Below are 24917 nucleotides of genomic sequence, written 5' to 3'. Positions count from 1 at the left end.
TATATGGAATAGGTGGTAAGTTATTAAATGCTGTAAAGAGTTTTTATGAGGATAGTGAGGCTCAGGTTAGGGTGTGTAGAAGAGAGGGAGACTACTTCCCGGTAAAAGTAGGTCTTAGACAGGGATGTGTAATGTCACCATGGTTGTTTAATATATTTATAGATGGGGTTGTAAAGGAAGTAAATGCTAGGGTGTTTGGGAGAGGGGTGGGATTAAATTATGGGGAATCAAATTCAAAATGGGAATTGACACAGTTACTTTTTGCTGATGATACTGTGCTTATGGGAGATTCTAAAGAAAAATTGCAAAGGTTAGTGGATGAGTTTGGGAATGTGTGTAAAGGTAGAAAGTTGAAAGTGAACATAGAAAAGAGTAAGGTGATGAGGGTGTCAAATGATTTAGATAAAGAAAAATTGGATATCAAATTGGGGAGGAGGAGTATGGAAGAAGTGAATGTTTTCAGATACTTGGGAGTTGACGTGTCGGCGGATGGATTTATGAAGGATGAGGTTAATCATAGAATTGATGAGGGAAAAAAGGTGAGTGGTGCGTTGAGGTATATGTGGAGTCAAAAAAACGTTATCTATGGAGGCAAAGAAGGGAATGTATGAAAGTATAGTAGTACCAACACTCTTATATGGGTGTGAAGCTTGGGTGGTAAATGCAGCAGCGAGGAGACGGTTGGAGGCAGCGGAGATGTCCTGTTTAAGGGCAATGTGTGGTGTAAATATTATGCAGAAAATTCGGAGTGTGGAAATTAGGAGAAGGTGTGGAGTTAATAAAAGTATTAGTCAGAGGGCAGAAGAGGGGTTGTTGAGGTGGTTTGGTCATTTAGAGAGAATGGATCACAGTAGAATGACATGGAAAGCATATAAATCTATAGGGGAAGGCAGGCGGGGTAGGGGTCGTCCTCGAAAGGGTTGGAGAGAAGGGGTAAAGGAGGTTTTGTGGGTAAGGGGCTTGGACTTCCAGCAAGCGTGCGTGAGCGTGTTAGATAGGAGTGAATGGAGACGAATGGTACTTGGGACCTGACGATCTGTTGGAGTGTGAGCAGGGTAATATTTAGTGAAGGGATTCAGGGAAACCGGTTATTTTCATATAGTCGGACTTGAGTCCTGGAAATGGGAAGTACAATGCCTGCACTTTAAAGGAGGGGTTTGGGATATTGGCAGTTTGGAGGGATATGTTGTGTATCTTTATATGTTTATGCTTCTTGACTGTTGTATTCTGAGCACCTCTGCAAAAACAGTGATAATGTGCGAGTGTGGTGAAAGTGTTGAATGATGATGAAAGTATTTTCTTTTTGGGGATTTTCTTTCTTTTTTGGGTCACCCTGCCTCGGTGGGAGACGGCCGACTTGTTGAAAAAAAAAAAAAAAAAAAAAAAATATATATATATATATATATTATATATATTTTTTTTTTTTTTTTCAACAAGTCGGCCGTCTCCCACCGAGGCAGGGTGACCCAAAAAAGAAAGAAAATCCCCAAAAAGAAAATACTTTCATCATCATTCAACACTTTCACCACACTCGCACATTATCACTGTTTTTGCAGAGGTGCTCAGAATACAACAGTCTAGAAGCATACACATATAAAGATACACAACATATCCCTCCAAACTGCCAATATCCCAAACCCCTCCTTTAAAGTGCAGGCATTGTACTTCCCATTTCCAGGACTCAAGTCCGACTATATGAAAATAACCGGTTTCCCTGAATCCCTTCACTAAATATTACCCTGCTCACACTCCAACAGATCGTCAGGTCCCAAGTACCATTCGTCTCCATTCACTCCTATCTAACACGCTCACGCACGCTTGCTGGAAGTCCAAGCCCCTTACCCACAAAACCTCCTTTACCCCCTCTCTCCAACCCTTTCGAGGACGACCCCTACCCCGCCTTCCTTCCCCTATAGATTTATATGCTTTCCATGTCATTCTACTTTGATCCATTCTCTCTAAATGACCAAACCACCTCTCGATTTTGATTTTTGCCGATGTTCAGGAGTAAACAAATCACACCACATGCCTAGTACACGCCAACTGGCGAGTCTAATATTCTTTCACAAGCGCCCTGATATTATTTATATATCTCTATTACAGAAATAGAGATGATTTTGATTGGTTTCCTGATGAAAAGTACCTTGAAATTCAGCTCAAAGTAGCGGAAATGTTCAGTTTTTGCTGATGTTCAAGAGTAAACAAATGACGGCACCGTCCAATATGTGTCCAACTGGCCAGTCTAATATGTGGTCACAAGTGGGTTGACATTATTTATACAATTATACAATAATGCACCAGTCTTCATAACAGTAAATCTTCTATTTTTTGTGTGAATAAAAATTCAAAATGGAAAGCAAGAGTAATATAAGAGGGGCCTGGAGATGTGACTAATGAACAGAGAAAATGTTATTTTAGTGCCTGGAATGTCTGCATTATTTATTCTAGACCCTTTTGAAATTGACATCTTTTGAAATTTGTGTGAAATTGGCCAAATAGCCAATTTCTGACCACTTTACTGGGTAGTTGAAATCAGTAAATGGGCAGTTTCTTGTACTCAATCGATAGAACAAATGGAGTTCTAAAGAAATAGCTATGAGTTTGGTTGACTGGCATAATGGAATTGGCTGAAAATAGGGCTCAAAGTGGGCAAAATCGCCGATGCATATATATCACTGAGACCGCTAACATCGTGAGAGCATAATTCCGTAAGTTTTCCATCAGATTTTGTACTTTTGGTGTCATTACCATCGAGAAAAGATTCTCTATCATTTCATAAGAAAAAATTATTTTTTTTTTTTTTTGTTTTTTTAAAATTCTTCGACACTGAGAGTGAGTTCAGGATCAGGGATCTTGTTAGTGAAAGGGTTAAAGTGATTTAAGGTAATATGCTAAATTTATATTTCTTTCCTTTTACAGACGAACAGATTCATTGATGTTGACTTCAACAGTCTTAATACAGTCATCAATATCTCATCATGGGTCATGGTGCTTGATTTCTTCAGTACTGAGCTAGAGGACAGTGTTCTCAATCAAACTAGTGGACAGAGTTCTCCAGACACTTCCAAGATGTTTGTTCCTAAAGGTAAGTTTTATGCCTAACTAAATATTTTTTCAACACAATGGCCATTCATGTGAATGACTCTCCTTGGGAGAGCCATTCACATGAACAGACCTTCCTGGATTTCCTGCTCTATGTTTGCAACATTGCAAGCTCCCAATGATGCATTGATTACAACACAAAAGGCCAAGATCTGTCATTCAACTTCCTCTGTGGTTGTTTTGCTTTCTATGGTTTGTGTAATTCAGTAACTTCCCCAGAATCCTCTGAGGAAGACACAAGCCTAGAGATGGTATTATGATTAGAGGTAAAGTAAACTAGGGTACCCATAAGGGTAGAGAGAGAGAAGTCTGAAGTTTACTCTGGATCCGTAGACTTCAAACATTATTATATAGCCGGACTTGAGTACTGGAAATGGGAAGTACAATACCTGCACTTTAAAGGAGGGGTTTGGGATATTGGCAGTTTGGGGGGTTATGTTGTGTATCTTTATATGTATATGCTTCTAAACTGTTGTATTCTGGGCACCTCTGGAAAAACAGTGATTATGTATGAGTGAGGTGAAAGTATTGAATAATGATGGAAGTATTTTCTTTTTGGGGATTTTCTTTCTTTTTGGGTCACCTTGCCTTGGTGGGAGACAGCTGACTTGTTGAAAAAAAAGTAATCCTAACATTGTATAAGTTTAAAATTAATGTTTTTGTTTTAGTTCTACCCAAAATCTGTATACTGTCATCTTTGCAGTATGGTAGTATTTCTTTAAAAAATAAAACCAAACTTGTACTATATTTTCTGCAAGTTCAATGATTGTTTTTGTTATTTCTGTCATATTTTTAAAGTTTTCTGAATTTTTATACATGTTGAGATGATATAATTTGTTTCTAATTAAATACAGTTGCAGAAGAGCTGAATACTATCATGGAGATAAAAGTGCACTCACTGACTCTCATCCTCAACAAGACTGACTGTGAACTGGCACGTGCAAATATCTCTCAGGTCCTGGTCCGGTCAGTTGGATCAGAGGGTAATCTGACACTTACAGGTCGCTTAGGATCGCTCTCTCTCATTGATCTAACAAATCATGGGGACTTATACCGTGAGAAATTTATTACTGCTGGAAATGAAGCAATGACTTTCCAGATATTTAGGTAAGAGAAACTTTTTCTTGTTTATCAGGCCTAACCCTTTAAAAATAAATTAAGAGCTAAGGTAACATAGACTTGTCACTGTGCCCACCTGTTCTCTGGTTACTTTAATAAAGTTCTCAGCATCTGCTATTCATAGAAGTCTATCAACTTATTTGGAAGTTCAAGACTTATTAACCCTTTGACTGTTTCAGGCCCCTCTCTGAAACTGTCATTCTATGTCGCTCAATTTTTGAAAAAAAAAAAAAAATTTCTTATGAAATGATAGAGAATCTTTTCCCGATGGTAATGACACCAAAAGTTCGAAATTTGGTTGAAAACTCATGGAATTATGCTCCCGCGAATTTAGCGGTCTCGGCGACATATGCGTATCGGCGATTTCGCCGACGTTGAGCCCTATTTTCAGCCAATTCCATTGTTCCAGTTGACCAAACTCATAGCTATTTATTTAGAACTCCATTTTATCTATCAGCTGAGTACAAGAAGCCTCCCATTTACTAATTTGGACTACCCAATATGGTGGTCAGAAATTGGCAATTTGGCCAATTTCACACAAACTAAAAAAGATGCCAATTTCAAAATAGGGTCCAGAATAAACAAGGTAGACATTTGTGGCACTGAATAACATATGCTCTGTTCATTAGTCACATCTCTAGGCCCCTCTTATATTATTATTGCTTTCTATTTTGATTTTTTATTCATACAAAAAAATACAAAATTTACTGTTATGCAGACTACTGCATTATTGTAAAAATGGTATAAATAATATCAGTGCACTAGTGAAAGAATATTAGACTCCCCAGTTGACGTGTATTGGACGCGTGGTGTGATTTATTTACTCCTGAACATTGGTAAAAATCGAACATTTCCGCTACTTTGAGCTCAGTTTCAAGGTCGTTTTCATCGTCAAAGTAATGAAAATCATCTCTATTTCTGTAATATGTTTTCCATTTTATCACCTAAGACCATGAAAACGCGAATACAACGATAAATACTATACGAAAATACATCTCAAAGTCGGCGTTTTATTCCAAAAAAACGATCAGAGTTTTTTTTTCTCATTACGCAATGTGTGCTGCAGGATTTTTTTTATGTGGTGCACACTGACCACACAGACCCATTCTCTCACCAGCTTTCTCCCACTTGATTTGAAGCCGCTAGAATTATTGAGTATATATACGTCAGAAACATTGGCTCGTAAGACATATTTATACGTCGAAAACAGTCAAAGGGTTAATACTGTATTAAATAAAAGTAATTTGGGGATTTTCCTTGTAACTTTTCTTGGAATCGAAGTAAGAATACTTTTGGAAAATAAACCCTCAATTTAATGGACCTTGATTTAACAGATTTTGGAAATTTGTGACAAAATTTGATGGATGAGTTAACTGAGAAACAGTGAACAAAGTTCATTAGTTACAGAATTGTTTACTATTGCTATGGTCATGGCAGATCAATCTCATCTGTCTTCCACACTTGCCGTCACCAGCCACTGTCTCATCCTCGTTAAATTGAGGGTTTACTTAATACTATCTCAACAGATATGGACATGAGGATCCCGACATACAACGTGAATGTGATATTCGAGTGAAGCTGAAGATGTCATCAGTGATGTACACACATACTCAGCGCTTCGCATTTGAGTTAACACAGTTTGTGCAACAATTTAACCAGTTGAGGGACATTGTATCAAGATGGAGAGCCACAAGTGCTGGCCTAAAGGTCAGTAAATTTACTTCTTATATAATAAAACTGTTGTCCAGAGGGCTGAGGAAGGGTTATTGAGGTGGTTCGGACATGTAGAGAGAATGGAGCGAAACAGAGTGACTTCAAGAGTGTATCAGTCTGTAGTGGAAGGAAGGCGGGGTAGGGGTCGGCCTAGGAAAGGTTGGAGGGAGGGGGTAAAGGAGGTTTTGTGTGCGAGGGGCTTGGACTTCCAGCAGGCATGCGTGAGCGTGTTTGATAGGAGTGAATGGAGACAAATGGTTTTTAATACTTGACGTGCTGTTGGAGTGTGAGCAAAGTAACATTTATGAAGGGGTTCAGGGAAACCAGCAGGCTGGACTTGAGTCCTGGAGATGAGAAGTACAGTGTCTGCACTCTGAAGGAGGGGTGTTAATGTTGCAGTTCAAAAACTGTAGTGTAAAGCACCCTTCTGGCAAGACAGTGATCAGTGATGGAGTGAATGATGGTGAAAGTTTTTCTTTTTCGGGCCACCCTGCCTTGGTGGGAATCGGCCAGTGTGATAATAATAATAATAATAATAATAAAATCAGCCATGCAATGTTCTTAATCTTATGGGGTGAGAAAATGTGCAGTATTACCAACTTTTATGCAAAAATAGTAAACTTAAAAAGGATGTATGATGATAAAGGCTGTCAAAGCCATTAATTAACTCGTTTGAAGTGAAATGAACATTGTCATTAATTTGCATATTACTTAAACACCTTGCACTCAATTTACTTTGCTAAATAATTTGATTCAATATTGATACACCTTCTTTTCTATGTATATTTCTCTTTAATTGTACCTTCTTAGTAAATTGCTTGTAAACCATAAATGTTGCTCAGACATGCTAATGGCACATTCAACACTTTTTAACAAGTCCACTGAATCTTCAACCTTCCTATCCCTACTCAAGACAGCAAGAGTTACACCAGTCCACAAAGGAGGTGATCCAACTGATTTAAATAACTATAGACCTATATCAAACCTACCCCTCCTATCTAAAATTTTCAAAAAAATAATACACAAACAAGTTTACTCCTACCTTGTATCCCACAACATACTTAACCCCTACGAGTTTGGATTTAGGCCAAGCAAAAGCACAAATGATACAATTATACATATTCTCGAGCTACTATATGTGGCGCTGGAAAAAAAGGAAATTCTACTGGGCCTCTTCATAGACCTACGGAAAGCATTTGATAAGGTTGACCACAATCTCTTGCACCTAAAACTTGAACATTATGGAATCAGAGGACACTCGCTCGATTAGCTGCTAAAAATATCCTTTTGGATGACAGCCAACAAACTTACTCTCAATATTGACAAAACCTACTACATACTGTTTGGTAACAGAGCTGCAAATATTCAGCTAAACATATCAATAAATGGTTCCTCCATTTCAAGATGCACTGACAGAAAATTTCTAGGGCTCCACATTGACAGCTCTCTTAAATTTCACACCCACATATAGGTGTGGAGTTAATAAAAGTATTAGTCAGAGGGCTGAAGAGGGTTCGTTGAGGTGGTTTGGTCATTTAGAGAGAATGGATCAAAGTAGAATGACATGGAGAGCGTACAAATCTGTAGGGGAAGGAAGGCGGGGTAGGGGTCGTCCTCGAAAAGGTTGGAGGGAGGGGGTAAAGGAGGTGTTGTGGGCGAGGGGTTTGGACTTCCAGCAAGCGTGCATGAGCGTGTTAGATAGGAGTGAATGGAGACAAATGGTATTTGGGACCTGATGAGCTGTTGGAGTGTGAGCAGGGTAATATTTAGTGAAGTGATTCAGGGAAACCGGTTATTTTATATAACTGGACTTGAGTTCTGGAAATGGGAAGTACAATGCCTGCACTCTAAAGGAGGGGTTTGGGATGTTTGGCATTTTGGAGGGATATATTGTGTATTTTTATACGTATATACTTTTAAACTGTTGTATTCTGGGCACCTCTGCAAAAACAATGATTATGTATGAGTGAGGTGAAAGTGTTGAATGATGATGAAAATATTTTCTTTTTGGGGATTTTCTTTCTTTTTGGGTCACCCTGCCTCGGTGGGAGACGGCCGACTTGTTGAAAAAAAAAAAATATAGTATATTTCCAAAAAAATTTCCAAAACAGTAGGCATCCTCTCTTAGATACAGTACTATGTACCCCAAAGGCACTTCTTGCTCTTTACCACACTCTCATCTACCCTTACCTCACCTATGGAATTTGTGCATGGGGGTTCAACCATAGCAAATCACCTTAAACCTTTAATTATACAACAGAAAGCTGCTGTGAGAATGACTACAAACTCCTGCACCAGGCAACACACCCCACCGCTATTTAAGAGCTTAACCTGCTTAACATACACAGTTTTTTTTTTTTAACAAGTCGGCTGTCTCCCACCAAAGCAGGGTGACCCAGAAAGAAAGAAAATCCCCAAAAAGAAAATACTTTCATCATCATATAAAGATACACAACATATCCCTCCAAACTGCCAATATCCCAAACCCCTCCTTTAAAGTGCAGGCATTGTACTTCCCATTTCCAGGACTCAAGTCCAGCTATATAAAAATACAGTGGACCCCCACATAACGATATTAATCTGTTCCTGAGAGCTCATTGTTATGCGAAATTATTGTTATGCGAATGAATTTTCCCCATAAGAAATAATGGAAATCAAATTAATCCGTGCAAGACACCCAAAAGTATGAAAAAAATTTTTTACCACATGAAATATACATTTTCCTACACACAAAGAGAAGGATACATGCACAATAGTAGAGTAGTACATGCACAATATATATTGTGCATTTACTACTCTACTAAATGAAGAATAAATGACACCTTTATTGAAGATGCAGCAATGACTGATGAGACACTGTGTCCTGGGAGTGCCTTTTCCTCCTGAGTACTGTAGGTCCTGTTTGGCATTTTCTTCCAGAACAGACCTTATCACACTGTGTATGCCACTACAATTCTTAAATTTCTCAAACCAACCTTTGCTGGCTTTAAATTCGCCAATATGAGCACTAGTTCCAGGCTTTTTTCCCTGTTCACCTGGGTGTTAGTCGACTGGTGTGGGTTGCATCCTGGGAGACAAGATTAAGGACCCCAATGGAAATAAGTTAGACAGTCTTCGATGACACTGACTTTTTTGGGTTATCCTGGGTGGCTAACCCTCTGGGGTTAATTGTTTCTTGGTATTCTCAATAAGCCACACCAACAACGGTGCTACAGCAGCAGCAGCTGACAGTGCTACAGCAGCAGCTGACATTGCTACAGCAGCAGCAGACGATGCTACAGCAGCAGCAGACGGTACTACAGCAGCAGCAGCAGCTGATGGTGGTACAGCAGCAGCAGCAGCTGACAGTGCTACAGCAGCAGCAGCAGCTGACAGTGCTACAGCAGCAGCAGCAGCTGACAGTGCAGCAGCAGCTGACAGTGCTACAGCAGCAGCAGACGATGCTACAGCAGCAGCAGATGATGCTACAGCAGCAGCAGACGGTACTACAGCAGCAGCAGCAGCAGACGGTACTACAGCAGCAGCAGCAGCAGACGGTACTACAGCAGCAGCAGCAGCTGACGGTGGTACAGCAGCAGCAGCAGCTGACGGTGGTACAGCAGCAGCAGCAGCTGACGGTGGTACAGCAGCAGCAGCAGCTGACGGTGGTACAGCAGCAGCAGCAGCTGACGGTGGTACAGCAGCAGCAGCAGCTGACGGTGCTACAGCAGCAGCAGCTGACAGTGCAGCAGCAGCTGACAGTGCAGCAGCAGCAGCTGACAGTGCTACAGCAGCAGCAGACGATGCTACTGCAGCAGCAGACGGTACTACAGCAGCAGCAGCAGCAGACGGTACTACAGAAGCAGCAGCAGCTGACGGTGGTACAGCAGCAGCAGCAGATGACAGTGCTACAGCAGCAGCAGCATCAGCAGTTGACCATGGTACCACAGTATTTCGATAATATTTCTCACCCTTTTTACCACAGGGTTGGCACTAGAAGCTTTCTTGGGGCCCATGGTCACTTATTTTGCAGATAAAATCACCAAAAACGCTGTAATAATACGAAATGTTATGATTGTATGCTTGGATGTTACCGCGGAGGCTGGCTTGTAAACAATGCCACCGGCGGAACATGTGAGGCTGGCTCAGGCCGCACATTAGACGTGTCTCAGACGAATAGTGTTGAGCGGGTTTTTTAGTGGTATGCGAGGCAAAATCTTAGCAATAAAATGTATCGGTATGCGGATTTAACGTTATGTGATGCCAACGGTATGCGGGGGTCCACTGTAACTGGTTTCCCTGAATCCCTTCACTAAATATTACCCTGCTCACACTCCAACAGCTCGTCAGGTCCCAAATGCCATTCGTCTCCAATCACTCCTATGTAACACGCTCATGCACGCATGCTGGAAGTCCAAGCCCCTCACCCACAAAACCTCCATTACCACCTTCCTCCAACCTTTTCGAGGATGACCCCTACCCTGCCTTCCTTCCCCTACAGATTTAATGCTCTCCATGTCATTCTACTTTGATCCATTCTCTCTAAATAACCAAACCACCTCAACAACCCCTCTTCAGCCCTCTGACTAATACTTTTATTAACTCCACACCTTCTCCTTATTTCCACACTTATTTCCACTTACATTATTGTGCCTACTTCATACACAGAACATTATTCGCCAATATAAACCCTCCTCTCAAACTCCTTGAGAACTACAATAGAACGCACTTCCATAATACAAACACTTTGATATCCCTTGTGTCCATCTCTCCCTATGTAAAAATGCAATGCATATAAAGGGCCCTGAGATCTGGAATTCATTGCCTGAAAATGCAAAGGGGCCCCTGCCTGCACACCAATTCAAGGCACTACTTAGAACTCGCCTCATCTCCCGAAACTAACATTACAAACGCTATATACTGTTGCCACCATCAACCCAAAAATTGCCAAATTTTATAAGATTATTTCAGAACTAAATTGGTCTCAATCTCATTATGTATAATGTGCTAAAATATAATACTGTAACTTGTTATTCAACTACTTGTTAATTTAATTACTTGCTGCTAAACCGCTACTACCTCTGTTGATATATTAAAAACAATGTTCAATTTGAACCAACTATGTTATATATGTCTAGTATTAAGTACTCTGTACAGTATTAGGTTTAGTTTGCCTGAAATGCCTTGGCATGATAGTGGCTTTCTTTTCACTTAGCAAATCAGTTTTGTAATTACACATTGTAAACTATGCGTGGAAATAGACTCCTTATAACATGTCAATCACACATTGTAAACTATGCAAAGAAATAAAAATTTGAATTTGGATTTGAATTTGAATCTGATTTTGGGATAACCAAGGATATAAAAATTTTCAGTGATGTAGTTTGTTCTTTAGAGCTCTCATGTGGTGTCAGGGTAGAATAAAAGATAAAGATGAAGATTTTAGTATTCAGAAAGCTCTGCAGGAGGGCCTTGCTTTACGATGCTTCACTAATGCAGACATTTCAGATTATACCCAGATTTTTTTATATGACTCCTGATATGCTCGTACAGCATTCACGCATCATTCTCGTTTATTTACATGCCCCAACTGTTGCACATGTCTTAATCATCAACTTAACGGTGTTTTATACCATTTTCAAAATAATTGCTGTAACATGTTTTCTCTGCTACCACCACTGCCACTGCCACCACCACCAGAGAAACTGTATAATGTTACTGGGGGTAACTGTAGAAAAATATTCCTTTCTTATGCCTTCACTGATAGATAGTATCACTCGCTCTCAAAAAGGTGTTTTTCATGAGAATGAGAGTGTTGCTGTTATGTATTCTACTGCACCAACATGAAGACAACTTGTACACAGTGCAACTTGTTTATATTGTGGTGAAAATGTTTTGCAAACGTTTTCATAGTGCAAAATTAACACATTTCAACAGCAAGTATACAGGTATTAATACATGTTTGTCTGACTGCCCTCCACCTGTTCACTCTCGGTTAGTTTACATTTTCTGCATCTCACTCATTCTCTCTCGTTTATTTGTTCACTCTTGTTTACAATGGCACCTAAGGGTAGTTGTGATAAAAAGGAGAATCATAAGCCTCTTACTTTAAATGCCAAGTTAGAAATGATTAAACTCAGTGAACAAGGTATGTCAGTGGCAATAATAATAATACAGTGGACCCCTGAGTTTCGTGAGCCTTGCGCTTCGTGAATTTTAACTTTCAGCAACTTTTTTCCTCAAAATAAAGCCTCACGGTTCATGATTTGGCTCACAATTCGTCCATCGTATGGGAAGCGTCCGTGTGGCGGGGAGCAGCCGGGCATACACAAAGGCTCCCGCACAACATTCAGAGAGTCAGTGTGGCATGACTTATGGGCGAGTGACCATCACCCCACGGGTTCATATGATTCATTTCATAATAGTCCATTGTTTTTTGTGCTTGCAACTGCTAAATAAGCCACCATGGGGCCCAAAGAAAGCTCCTAGTGCCAGCCCTTTGGTAAAGAAGGACAGAAACACAATAGAATTCAAGAAAAAGCTTATAGCAAAGTACCAGAGTGGAGGAGGAAGAGAGAGGAGAGAATGTGCCTTCTTCAGTACCACTATACTTTCATACATTCCCTTCTTTGCCTCCATTGATAACGTTTTTTGTCTCCACATATACCTCAATGCATCACTCGCCTTTTTTCCCCTCATCAATTCTATGGTTAACCTCATCCTTCACAAATCCATCCGCTGGCACAACTCCCAAATATCTGAAAACATTCACTCCTTCCATACTCCTTCTCTCCAGTGTGATATCCAATTTTTCTTTATCTAAATAATTTGATACCATTATCACCTTACTCTTACCTATGTTTACTTTCAACTTTCTTCCTTTACACACCCTCCCACATTCGTCCACTAACCTTTGCAACTTTTCTTTAGAATCACCCGTAAGCACAGTATCATCGGCAAAAAGTAACTGTGTCAACTCCCATTTTGTATTTGATTCCCCATAATTTAATCCCACCCCTCTCCCCAACACCCTAGCATTTACTTCTTTTACAACCCCATCTATAAATATATTAAACAACCATGGTGACATTACACATCCCTATCTAAGACCTACTTTTACCAGGAAGTAATCTCCCTCTCTTCTACACTCCCTAACCTGAGCCTCACTATCCTCATAAAAACTCTTTACAGCATTTAGTAACTTACTACCTATTCCATATACTTGCAACATCTGCCACATTGCTCCCCTATCCACTCTATTATATGCCTTTTCTAAATCCATAAATGCAATGAAAACTTCCCTACCTTTATCTAAATACTGTTCACATATATGCTTCAATGTAAACACTTGATCTACACATCCCCTACCTACTCTAAAACCTCCTTGTTCATCCGCAATCCTACATTCTGTCTTACCTCTAATTCTTTCGATAATAACCCTACTGTACACTTTACCTGGTATACTCAACACACTGGTCATCTACATAATTTACCAGGTACCTTACTTTTTTCTTTTATAGGTGGCTGACTATAGCCGAGGTTCCCGTGTATCCCTAGACATTAGTGCTGGATCCCCTGTGATATTCTTGCCTATGTCCAGCTCTTCAGAAACTCTTCTAGTTGCTGACCTTGGAAGCTTGACCATCTCTAATAAGTTTCTTTGGGCTGGTTCTAAGGGAACTATTAGCCAGGTGAGTGATGCTTAGCGGTACTAAGTATAATTTTGTTTAGTAACGAAGAATACATTAGGGAACAAGTTAGCTTAGCAACCCCATCTTTAGTAGTGTGTTATTTCATAGTAGCTCACTTTAACAACTTCCCAAAAAATAATAAAAAGTTTTAGATTTCTTGACTGATTTAAAATAAGTCCATCATACATCAAATAATCAAATGCAAGATATCAGTACATATGATAAAAAAAGAGAAATGTAATGGAAATAAAGCTGTATGTATGTATGTAAAGCTGATGTATACATTCAGCATTTACAGATTTATACAGGAAAGACAGTATAAACTCTGGCACAAAGTGAGACAACTCTGAACAACAACAATTTTTTGCACCTCCTTTTGTGTAGATAACCATTCCTTCTTTGGATCTTCCTACCTTGAAAGGAAATGGTCAGTGTAATAAAAAAATCCATATACTGAATATACTGTATTCCCATTTTAATCCTCAAAAAATATAGAAAATACCCTGTTTCCATATTATTGATGAAAAATAAACTCGCGGTTTTGGAGAAATGGGAAAGGTGGTGGTAGTCAGGCTTTATCCAAAGAAGGGAAGAGAAAAGACTTTTGCCACCATCTGTATCTGGCTATATGTAGTTTAGGTTTAAAGGTCACAACAACCTAAGGGCCACATGAACTCAATAATTGTTAGGTTTGAGGGTCATGGTAACCCACTGTATAAACCCATTACTGTAACTGTTGGTTTAAGGGTTAAAATGTGCAAAGGAGTTGTTCTATGGCTCAGAGAGCACCGAATTCCTTGAATACAATGAGTACTGGATGAGACACTATCATTTGAGACTTTCTCATCTCGGATGGTAATTTTTAAAGATGTAGGCATTGTGTTTATCAGTGTGTACTGGTAGTTTTTGACAAAGATTTTTGTTTAAACTTAACAGCTGCCCCCTACCAAGGCAGGGTGACCCAAAGAAAAAAACACATCCACCATCATTCATTAAAATACCATCTTTTCAGAAGTGTGTCAGTCAATTTTGTCTTTATTTTAATTTCTTTGCCTTAAGCAGGATTTCATCTTGCAATATGAACAGCATATTCCACTGAACATTGTCTCAGATTGTTCATGTTTGTTAAGGTACCTTCATTGTTTAGGTATTAGCTGCTCTTTATATATTTTGTTCCACTCTTTTCTGTTGTCATATGTTATGAGATGGTATGGATAAACATAGTAAGTCAAAAAGTAACCGAAAATAATAAAATGCTTAATGTTTAAATACCATATTTTAGTTACCTTAAAGAAAGGTATTTCATGCTGGTTTTATTACAACATTATCATATAGCTGAGGGCATTGAGGCATGCTTGCAAGATGAGGAAAGAGACTTCATTTAGTGTGTGGTATTTAGGCATACTAGTAAGCTAGTTGTGTATCTTCATACGTATATGCTTCTAAGCTGTTGTATTCTGAGCACCTCTGCAAAAACAGTGATAATGTGTGAGTGTGGTGAAAGTGTTGAATGATGATGAAAGTATTTTCTTTTTGGGGATTTTCTTTCTTTTTTGGGTCACCCTGCCTCAGTGGGAGACAGCCTACTTGTTGAAAAAAAAAAAAAAGTAAGCTAGTTAAATGTATTGCTTCAACATTGACAATGATGGTGCACTAATATTCTAATAACGTATGAATAAAGCAAGGTACTCTGAAACTAATGTTCTTCTGCCTCTTGATTACTTGTAAAATGGTTCATGGTTCATATTGCTATTTTTGTGTTAATCTTAGCTTCTTGAAGGTTGCTCCATACTCCTAATAGCTTACTCAAGTGTTCAGTATGAAAATTGGCTTCTATTCATGATTGTACTGCTTAGCTAAAGCATTGCAACATAATGAGAATATGCTAAAATACATTCCAGCTTCCTGAATAATAGAACAGTATCTTGATGTAGTGTTTATTATATCTGTATTTCTTTGACAGGTACACCATCAGAATGTGGAGGAGAGAAAAATGAATCTGTGTGGGACGCCTTCCAGCAAGTCCACTTCTAGGTACATTATAAGTTATATTTCATGTATTTAACCCGTAAACGATCCAAGCAGATCTACATTCACGTGTGTAGTGCTCCAAAAGTAGATCTACATTTTTTTTTTACACATTTTCAAATGTAAAAAAAAAAAAGATCTACTTTTTTTACATACTTTCAAATGTTGAAAAAACGTATATATGTGTTTGGGCCGTTTACGAGTTAATAATACCATGTGCACAAATTTTCAGAAATTTTGAAGTGAGATAATAAACAGTTAGGGAGATTCACTGCTAAAGTGGGAGACACAGTTGTAAATGTAAAATGCCAAGAGCAAGGGGCTAGTAACCCCTTCTCATGTATATATTAGTAAACATAAAAAGAGGGGCAACTGATATATTGGATCATTATTTAGTTGTAGCTACAGTTAGAGTAAGAGGTAGATGGGAAAAGAGGAAGGTGGCAACAACAAGTAAGAGGGAGGTGAAAGTGTATAAACTAAGGGAGGAGGAAGTTCGGGTGAGATATAAGCGACTATTGGCAGAAAGTGGGCTAGTGCAAAGATGAGTAGTGGGGGGGTTGAAGAGGGTTGGAATAGTTTTAAAAATGCAGTATTAGAATGTGGGGCAGAAGTTTGTGGTTATAGGAGGGTGGGGGGCAGGAGGAAACAGGAGTGATTGGTGGAATGATGAAGTAAAGGGTGTGATAAAAGAGAAAAAGGTAGCTTATGAGAGGTTTTTACAAAGCAGAAGTGTTATAAGAAGAGCAGAGTATATGGAGAGTAAAAGAAAGGTAAAGAGAGTGGTGAGAGAGTGCAAAAGGAGAGCAGATGATAGAGTGGGAGAGGCACTGTCAAGAAATTTTAATGAAAATAAGAAAAATTTTTAGAGTGAGTTAAACAAGTTAAGAAAGCCTAGGGAAAGTATGGATTTGTCAGTTAAAAACAGAGTAGGGGAGTTAGTAGATGGGGAGATGTAGGTATTAGGTAGATGGCGAGAATATTTTGAGGAACTTTTAAATGTTAAGGAAGAAACAGAGGCAGTAATTTCATGCACTGGTCAGGGAGGTATACCATCTTTTAGGAGTGAAGAAGAGCAGAATGTAAGTGTGGGGGAGGTACGTGAGGCATTACGTAAAATGAAAGGGGGTAAAGCAGCTGGAACTGATGGGATCATGACAGAAATGTTAAAAGCAGGGGGGATATAGTGTTGGAGTGGTTGGTACTTTTGTTTAATAAATGTATGAAAGAGGGGAAGGTACCTAGGGATTGGCAGAGAGCATGTATAGTCCCTTTATATAAAGGGAAAGGGGACAAAAGAGACTGTAAAAATTATAGAGGAATAAGTTTACTGAGTATACCAGGAATAGTGTACGGTAGGGTTATAATTGAAAGAATTAGAGGTAAGACAGAATGTAGGATTGCGGATGAGCAAGGAGGTTTCAGAGTGGGTAGGGGATGTGTAGATAATAGTGTTTACATTAAAGCATATGTGTGAACAGAATTTAGATAAAGGTAGGGAAGTTTTTATTGCATTTATGGATTTAGAAAAGGCATATGATAAGAGTGGATAGAGGAGCAATGTGGCAGATGTTGCAAGTATATGGAATAGGTGGTAAGTTATTAAATGCTGTAAAGAGTTTTTATGAGGATAGTGAGGCTCAGGTTAGGGTGTGTAGAAGAGAGGGAGACTACTTCCCGGTAAAAGTAGGTCTTAGACAGGGATGTGTAATGTCACTATGGTAGATAGAAATCTTCCTTATGAAGAAAGATTGAAGACTCTTAAGTTACATTCACTTGTTAGACGAAGAATGAGGGGAGACCTGATTGAAGTGTATAAGTGGAAGATAGGTATTAATAAAGGGGATATTAATAAGGTCTTGAGGATGTCTCTCCAAGAGAGAACCTGCAGTAATGGATTTAAATTAGATAAGTTTAGATTTAGAAAGGACATAGGAAAGTATTGGTTTGGAAATAGGGTAGTTGATGAGTGGAACAGTCTACCTAGTTGGGTTATTGAGGCTGGGACTTTGGGTAGTTTCAAATTTAGGTTGGATAAGTACATGAGTGGGAGGGGTTGGATTTGAGTGGGGCTTGCACACCAGAGCTTATTTCTTGGGTGGCATTGAAAATTGGGTTGGGCAAATGTTTTGTTAGTGGGATGAATTGTAAAGGACCTGCCTAGTATGGGCAAACAGGCCTCCTGCAGTGTTCCTCCTTTCTTATGTTCTTATGTTGGTTGTTTAATATATTTATAGATGGGGTTGTAAAGGAAGTAAATGCTAGGGTGTTGGGGAGAGGGGTGGGATTAAATTTTGGGGAATCAAATTCAAAATGGGAATTGACACAGTTACTTTTTGCTGATGATACTGTGCTTATGGGAGATTCTAAAGAAAAATTGCAAAGGTTAGTGGATGAGTTTGGGAATGTGTGTCAAGGTAGAAAGTTGAAAGTGAACATAGAAAAGAGTAAGGTGATGAGGGTGTCAAATGATTTAGATAAAGAAAAATTGGATATCAAATTGGGGAGGAGTATGGAAGAAGTGAATGTTTTCAGATACTTGGGAGTTGACGTGTCGGCGGATGGATTTATGGAGGATGAGGTTAATCATAGAATTGATGAGGGAAAAAAGGTGAGTGGTGCGTTGAGGTATATGTGGAGTCAAAAAACGTTATCTATGGAGGCAAAGAAGGGAATGTATGAAAGTATAGTAGTACCAACACTCATATGGATGTGAAGCTTGGGTGGTAAATGCAGCAGCGAGGAGATGGTTGGAGGCAGTGGAGATGTCCTGTTTAAGGGCAATGTGTGGTGTAAATATTATGCAGAAAATTTGGAGTGTGGAAATTAGGAAAAGGTGTGGAGTTAATAAAAGTATTAGTCAGAGGGCAGAAGAGGGGTTGTTGAGGTGGTTTGGTCATTTAGAGAGAATGGATCAAAGTAGAATGACATGGAAAGCATATAAATCTATAGGGGAAGGAAGGCGGGGTAGGGGTCGTCCTCGAAAGGGTTGGAGAGAGGGGGTAAAGGAGGTTTTGTGGGCAAGGGGCTTGGACTTCCAGCAAGCGTGCGTGAGCGTGTTAGATAGGAGTGAATGGAGACGAATGATACTTGGGATCTGACGATCTGTTGGAGTGTGAGCAGGGTAATATTTAGTGAAGGGATTCAGGGAAACCGGTTATTTTCATATAGTCGGACTTGAGTCCTGGAAATGGGAAGTACAATGCCTGCACTTTAAAGGAGGGGTTTGGGATATTGGCAGTTTGGAGGGATATGTTGTGTATCTTTATATGTGTATGCTTCTAAACTGTTGTATTCTGAGCACCTCTGCAAAAACAGTGATAATGTGCGAGTGTGGTGAAAGTGTTGAATGATGATGAAAGTATTTTCTTTTTGGGGATTTTCTTTCTTTTTTGGGTCACCCTGCCTCGGTGGGAGACGGCTGACTTGTTGAAAAAAAAAAAAAGAAAAAAAAAGAAAAAGAACTTTCGTTTCTTCTGTTTTGGTTAACCCTGCCTCGGTGGTATACAGCTGGTGTGTTGAAAAAGAAATCAAGGGTTTCTGGACATTATAAAAGGAATGTTGCAATTAATGGCATTCACCTAAAATCATGCTTTGTTAGGTCACTGTGCATGTATCCATATTCACTAATGTATTTTAATATACAGCTTTATTTCTTCTCGTAGGTTAACCAAAACTCGATCTCGATCACAGAGCCGTCACCGAGATGTTGGTGTTTCTTGTGCTAGTGATTCAGATGCTGAAGGAGACCATAGAGAGAAAACAACTATAGGGAGCAATTCTGAGTTACAAAAGTGCCTTTTGGATGTAATGTTTATTGACTTAGTAAATATGGATATTTACACAAGCATACGATTATCAAGACAGAAGTCTGAATTGGGAGAGAGAAAGCCACATTCTTCATTCTCAGGAAAGGAGAAGAAAAAGAAGAAGAAAGAAAGAGAAGAAAGCAGAAGTACCAGGGAAAGTGTTGAATGGGTTTTTGGGTCATACAGTGTAATTCGCCAGGGCATTTCCATGCTGCGTGACAAATGTGCTCTCAAGTTACAAGTGGAAAGAAATCTTGATACAGCTCTCGGTCACACAGGTTTGTACTATTTATTTCATCTCCTCTTCATAAGGAGGCTGCTGGAGGCAGTGGAGATGTCGTGTTTGAGGTCAGTTATGGTGTGAGTATCGTACAGAGAATTTGGAGTGTAGAAATTAAAAGGTGATAGGTTACCAAAGGGGCTTGAGCATCCAGCAGGCTTGTTTGAGACTGTTAAATTCAAGTGAATAGAGACAAGTGGTTTTTAATGGACATACTGTTGGTGTATGAGCTAGGTAACATTTATGCTGACTATCTATTGAATGAGCAGTGGTAATTTTTTTCATATTGCTTCTGAATTTAAAAATAATTTTACACATAAATTTATACTTAACCATTTTATTTTCAGTGCCTGATATAAGTGTTCATGGAATGGTGAAAAAAGTCCATGCCACCATTAATACCTTAGATTACAAATTAATTCGGGGACTTTTAATTTTCAACTTGGGAGAACCTCTTCCATCTGTACCTCTACGCACCCATCTATGCAGCTCACAACCTCAGCAAGTAAGCTCAACATTTTTTTATGGGTAGATTTTTTTTAACCCTTAAACTGTCCGAACACAGATCTATGTTTGCACGCGTAGCGCTCCAAACGTAGATCAACGTTTTATTTTTCATTCCTTCAAATTTGGCACAATAGGCTTGAGTCATCTAGACATGAAAGAATGGGTCTGCGCACTCACTGTGCGCACTATTAAAAAATCTGGGAGCACTTAGTACCTTGTGGAAGCACCAGTTCAATTGAGCGCCAGCTAGAGCAAATAGCGTGGCAAACACCAAACACCAAACACCAGGGATTCACTGATGCCATGTCGCATTAACACTCCCATTTTAAGAGGAAAGTAAAAATAGGTTAAATAAATACATGAGTGAGTGTGGGTGGGTGTGAGTTGGACCTGACTAGCTTGTGCTACTAGGTCTGATGTCATGCTCCTTCCTTCAATGGATGTGATGTGACTAGGTGGGTCATTGGTCTAAGCTGGGGGGGAGTGTGACATGTTCCTGCCTTGCTTGGGCCAGTAGGCCTGCTGCAGTGTTCCTTCTTCCTTATGTTCTTATGTATTCAGCAGGCAGGCTGGCTGGCTGGCTTGCTTTGGTTGTCTTTGGCTGTCTCTTTGTGTATATCTCTATCTGTCTATATCTCTGTCTATCTATATATCTATCTATATCTCTGTCTATCTATATACAGTGGACCCCCGCTTTACGATCAGCTCCCAATGCGACCAATTATGTAAGTGTATTTGTGTAAGTGCGTTTGTACGTGTATGTTTGGGGGTCTGAAATGGACTAATCTAATTCACAATATTCCTTATGGGAACAAATTCGTTCAGTAATGGCACCTGAACATACTTCTGGAATGAAATAATATCATAAGCCGGGGGTCCACTGTATCTATCTATATCTCTGTCTCACATTTACACATAAGTACAGTTATTATACATAGTGTAAATTACCTCAGATAATCCAAAAATTCCAGGCAAAGATAGACAGACAGACAGATAGATAGATAGATAGATAGACAGAGACAGACAGAAACATGTTTGTGTGTATCAGTGAAAACAAATAAAGCCAGGGTTCCCCCGAGCACCCATTTATCAAATGTCACCGAGCTGATAACAGATGTCATAACACAATTCTTCAAGGAGTTTGATATACTATGCTCCAGGCAGGTAGAAAGACAGATAAGCAGAGACAGACAGAGACAGATACAGACAGAGACAGATAGATAGGCAGACAGACAGACACAGATACAGACAGATAAATAGACAGAGAGACAAGACATGTTTGTGTGTAACAGTGATAAGAAATACAGCGAGGGTTAGCTGGAGCAGTGGGCATTTATCAAATGTCACTGGGCTGTCAACAGTATAGGGATGCCTTTCATAACAACATGCTTCAAGGTATATGCCAAGGTATCTAAAACATTGCTGGGACCTATAAATACTTTGTATATATTTCTAGACAATAGTAAATAACCTAAGCAGGTGTAAATGTTCACCTCTCAATGTGATTGTGACTATTTGAGCACTATTTCAGTACCTAATATAAGTGTCAGAACAAAGATTGGCTATGAAATTACAAGAACTATTATAAATTGTAATTATCAGAACATAAAAAATATATAAATTAAAATAAAAACGAGAAAAAAACATGTATCAGTAACACTTCTGCAAGCTGCAGGAGTCGATGTTGCCGATAGGTGAGCAACCAGTGCCAACTTCATGGTCTTATATCTCGGTAAGTACTGACCCTAAAATTTTTATTTTAATTCTATGACATGTAGAAAAATGTGCTCTTCATTTTAAAAGAAAAATATTTTTTTATTTTTCAAAATATTTTGAGCGCCATGCGAGTGAACGTAGATCTACATCTGGACAGTTTAAGGGTTAAAGTGCAGGCATTGTACTTCCCATTTCCAGTACTCAAGTCCGGCTATATAAAAATAACCAGTTTCCCTGAATCCCTTCACTAAATATTACCCTGCTCACACTCCAACAGCTCGCCAGGTTCCAAATACCATTCGTCTCCATTCACTCCTATCTAACACGCTCACACATGCTTGCTGGAAGTCCAAGCCCCTCGCCTATAAAACCTCCTTTACCCCCTCCCTCGAACCTTTTCAAGGACAACCCCTACCCTGCCTTCCTTTCCCTATAGATTTATACACTCTCCATGACCTTCTACTTTGATCCATTCTCTTTACATGACCAAACCACCTCAACAGCCCCTCTTCAGTCCTCTGACTAATACTTTTTATTAACTCCACTCCTCCTAATTTCCACACTCCGAATTCTCTGCATAATATTTACACCACACATTGCACTTAAACAGGACATCTCCACTGCCTCCAACCGCCTCCTCGCTGCAGCATTTACAACCCAAGCTTCACACCCATATAAGAGTGTTGGTACCACTATGCTTTCATACATTCCCTTCTTTGCCTCCATAGATAATGTTTTTTGTATCCACATATACCTCAATGCATCACTCACCTTTTTCCTTCATCAATTCTATGGTTAACCTCTTCCTTCATAAATCCATCTGCTGACACGTCAACTCCCGAATATCTGAAAACATTCACTTCTTCCATACTCCTCTCCAATGTGATATCCAATTTTTCTTTATTTAATTCATTTGATACCCTCATCACCTTACTCTTTTCTGTGTTCCCTTTCAACTTTCTACCTTTACACACACTCCCAAACTCGTCCACTAACCTTTGCAATTTTTCTTTAGAATCTCCCATAAGCACAGTATCATCAGCAAAAAGTAACTGTCATTTCCTATTTTGTATTTGATTCCCCATAATTTATTCCCACCCTTTTCCCCAACACCCTAGCATTTACTTCTTTTACAACCCCATCTATAAATATATTAAACAACCATGGTGACATTATGCATCCCTGTCTAAGACCTACTTTTACAGGGAAGTAGTCTCCCTCTCTTCTACACACCCTAACCTGGGCCTCACTATCCTCATAAAAACTCTTTACAGCATTTAGTAACTTACTACCTATTCCACATACTTGCAACATCTGCCACACTGCTCCCTTATCCACTTTATCATATGCCTTTTCTAAATCCATAAATGCAGTGAAAGCTTCCCTACCTTTATCTAAAAACTGTGCACATGTATGCTTCAGTGTAAACACTTGATCTACACATCTCCTACCCACTCTAAAACCTCCTTGCTCATCTGCAATCCTACATTCTGTCTTGCCTCTAATTCTTTCAGTAATAACCCTACCATACACTTTTCCTGGTATACTCAGTAAACTTATTCCTCTTTAATTTTTACAATATCTTTTGTCCCCTTCCCTTTATATTAAGGAATTATACATGCTGTCTGCCAGTCCCTAGGTACCTTCCCCCTCTTTCATACATTTATTAAACAAAAATACCAACCACCCCAACACTATATATCCCCCTGCTTTTAACATTTCTGTCATGATCCTGTCAGTTCCAGCTGCTTTACCCTCTTTCATTCTACGCAAGGCCTCGCGCATCTGCCCCACACTCACATCCTGCACTTCTTCACTCCTAAAAGATGTTATACCTCCCTGGCCAGTGCATGAAATTACTGCCTCCCTTTCTTCATCAGCGTTTAAGAGCTCCTCAAAATATTCCCACCATTTGTCCAATACCTCCATCTCCCCATCTACTAACTCCCCTACTCTGTTTTTAACTGACAAATCTATTTGTTCCCTAGGCTTTCTTAACTTGTTTATCTCAACAATATAACCTGTTTAAAGATCTGTTATTTCCTGGTCAGTGATATTTATGAGCCTTAAGAGAGTAGTTAACCTTTTCTCTATATGTGGGGAGCAGCATTTGAGTTGCAGCATAACTGTTGTCAAAACTTACAGGTTTCCCAGTCACTAGCAAATACATATAAGCCATTCAGATGTTACAAGAGTTGTTAACCTCTTTGCTACCAGGGGGTCATGAGAGCTTGTACAAGTAAGTTAAACACAAATTTAAGAAAACTATGTTGACTGAGGTGTCAGTAAAATGATCAGGATGCTCAACAAATATGATGCAATCACTTTAGTTTTTGTTTGCAAAATATTTTCCCCACTTGATGATAATTGCTATTATTTCTAAAAAGTACAATAAATTTGGTATAAATTTTGGAAAAATTACAATTCAATAGAGATGTTTTCTACAAAATCCCATTATACACAACATTTTAAGCAGACCTATAGCTAATATGTTTTACAAAGTTGGAGTTGACACTTGTAAAGAAGTTTGTATAAAAACATTAAAGATGCCTTTAGTAAGAATATGAAGAAAAATAATGGTAACACAATATATAGTAGTATGAGCTGAACCATTAATGAAACTAATAAAGAGTATTGTATTATCATTATCTCATACTTTAAAATGAGCAACGTAATAAGTTTACCTCTATAGTATCTAGTGTGCTCTGTAAAAGCCCATTTTTTGTGAAAGATGTTCTTTAATAATACAGTGGACTGCCGCCTTACGAACGCATTGCGTTACATTAAATCCGCCATACGAAGCATTTGAACGCAAAATTTTGCCTCGCCTCACAATAAAAAACTCACCTTACGTGATTCGTCCGGGATGCGTCCCACGTGTGGCCTCAGCACCAGTGTTTACAAGCCAGCCAGTGTGGTTGCATCTACGCATACATTCGGTACATTTCACATTATCCCAGTGTTTTTAGTGCT

The 24917-nt window shown here is 39.1% G+C and overlaps 1 protein-coding gene across 1 annotated transcript in view; it reads left to right on the top strand.

Moving 5' to 3' along the window:
- The window catches only part of Vps13D (vacuolar protein sorting 13D), a 328982-nt gene that overhangs the window by 138528 nt on the left and 165537 nt on the right, over window positions 1-24917 (top strand). The window contains exons 32-38 of the mRNA XM_070094401.1: window positions 2920-3085; window positions 3957-4209; window positions 5748-5928; window positions 13434-13604; window positions 15568-15638; window positions 19298-19719; window positions 20069-20226. Coding sequence (XP_069950502.1) covers window positions 2920-3085; window positions 3957-4209; window positions 5748-5928; window positions 13434-13604; window positions 15568-15638; window positions 19298-19719; window positions 20069-20226 — 1422 coding nt within the window. The remainder of the gene's footprint in view (window positions 1-2919; window positions 3086-3956; window positions 4210-5747; window positions 5929-13433; window positions 13605-15567; window positions 15639-19297; window positions 19720-20068; window positions 20227-24917) is intronic.

This window comes from Cherax quadricarinatus, chromosome 46 (genome assembly GCF_038502225.1).
Source record: "Cherax quadricarinatus isolate ZL_2023a chromosome 46, ASM3850222v1, whole genome shotgun sequence".
In the NCBI taxonomy this organism is placed as follows: domain Eukaryota; kingdom Metazoa; phylum Arthropoda; class Malacostraca; order Decapoda; family Parastacidae; genus Cherax; species Cherax quadricarinatus.
Note: the sequence above shows the minus strand (reverse complement) of the source record. Positions and strands in the feature narration are given on the sequence as shown.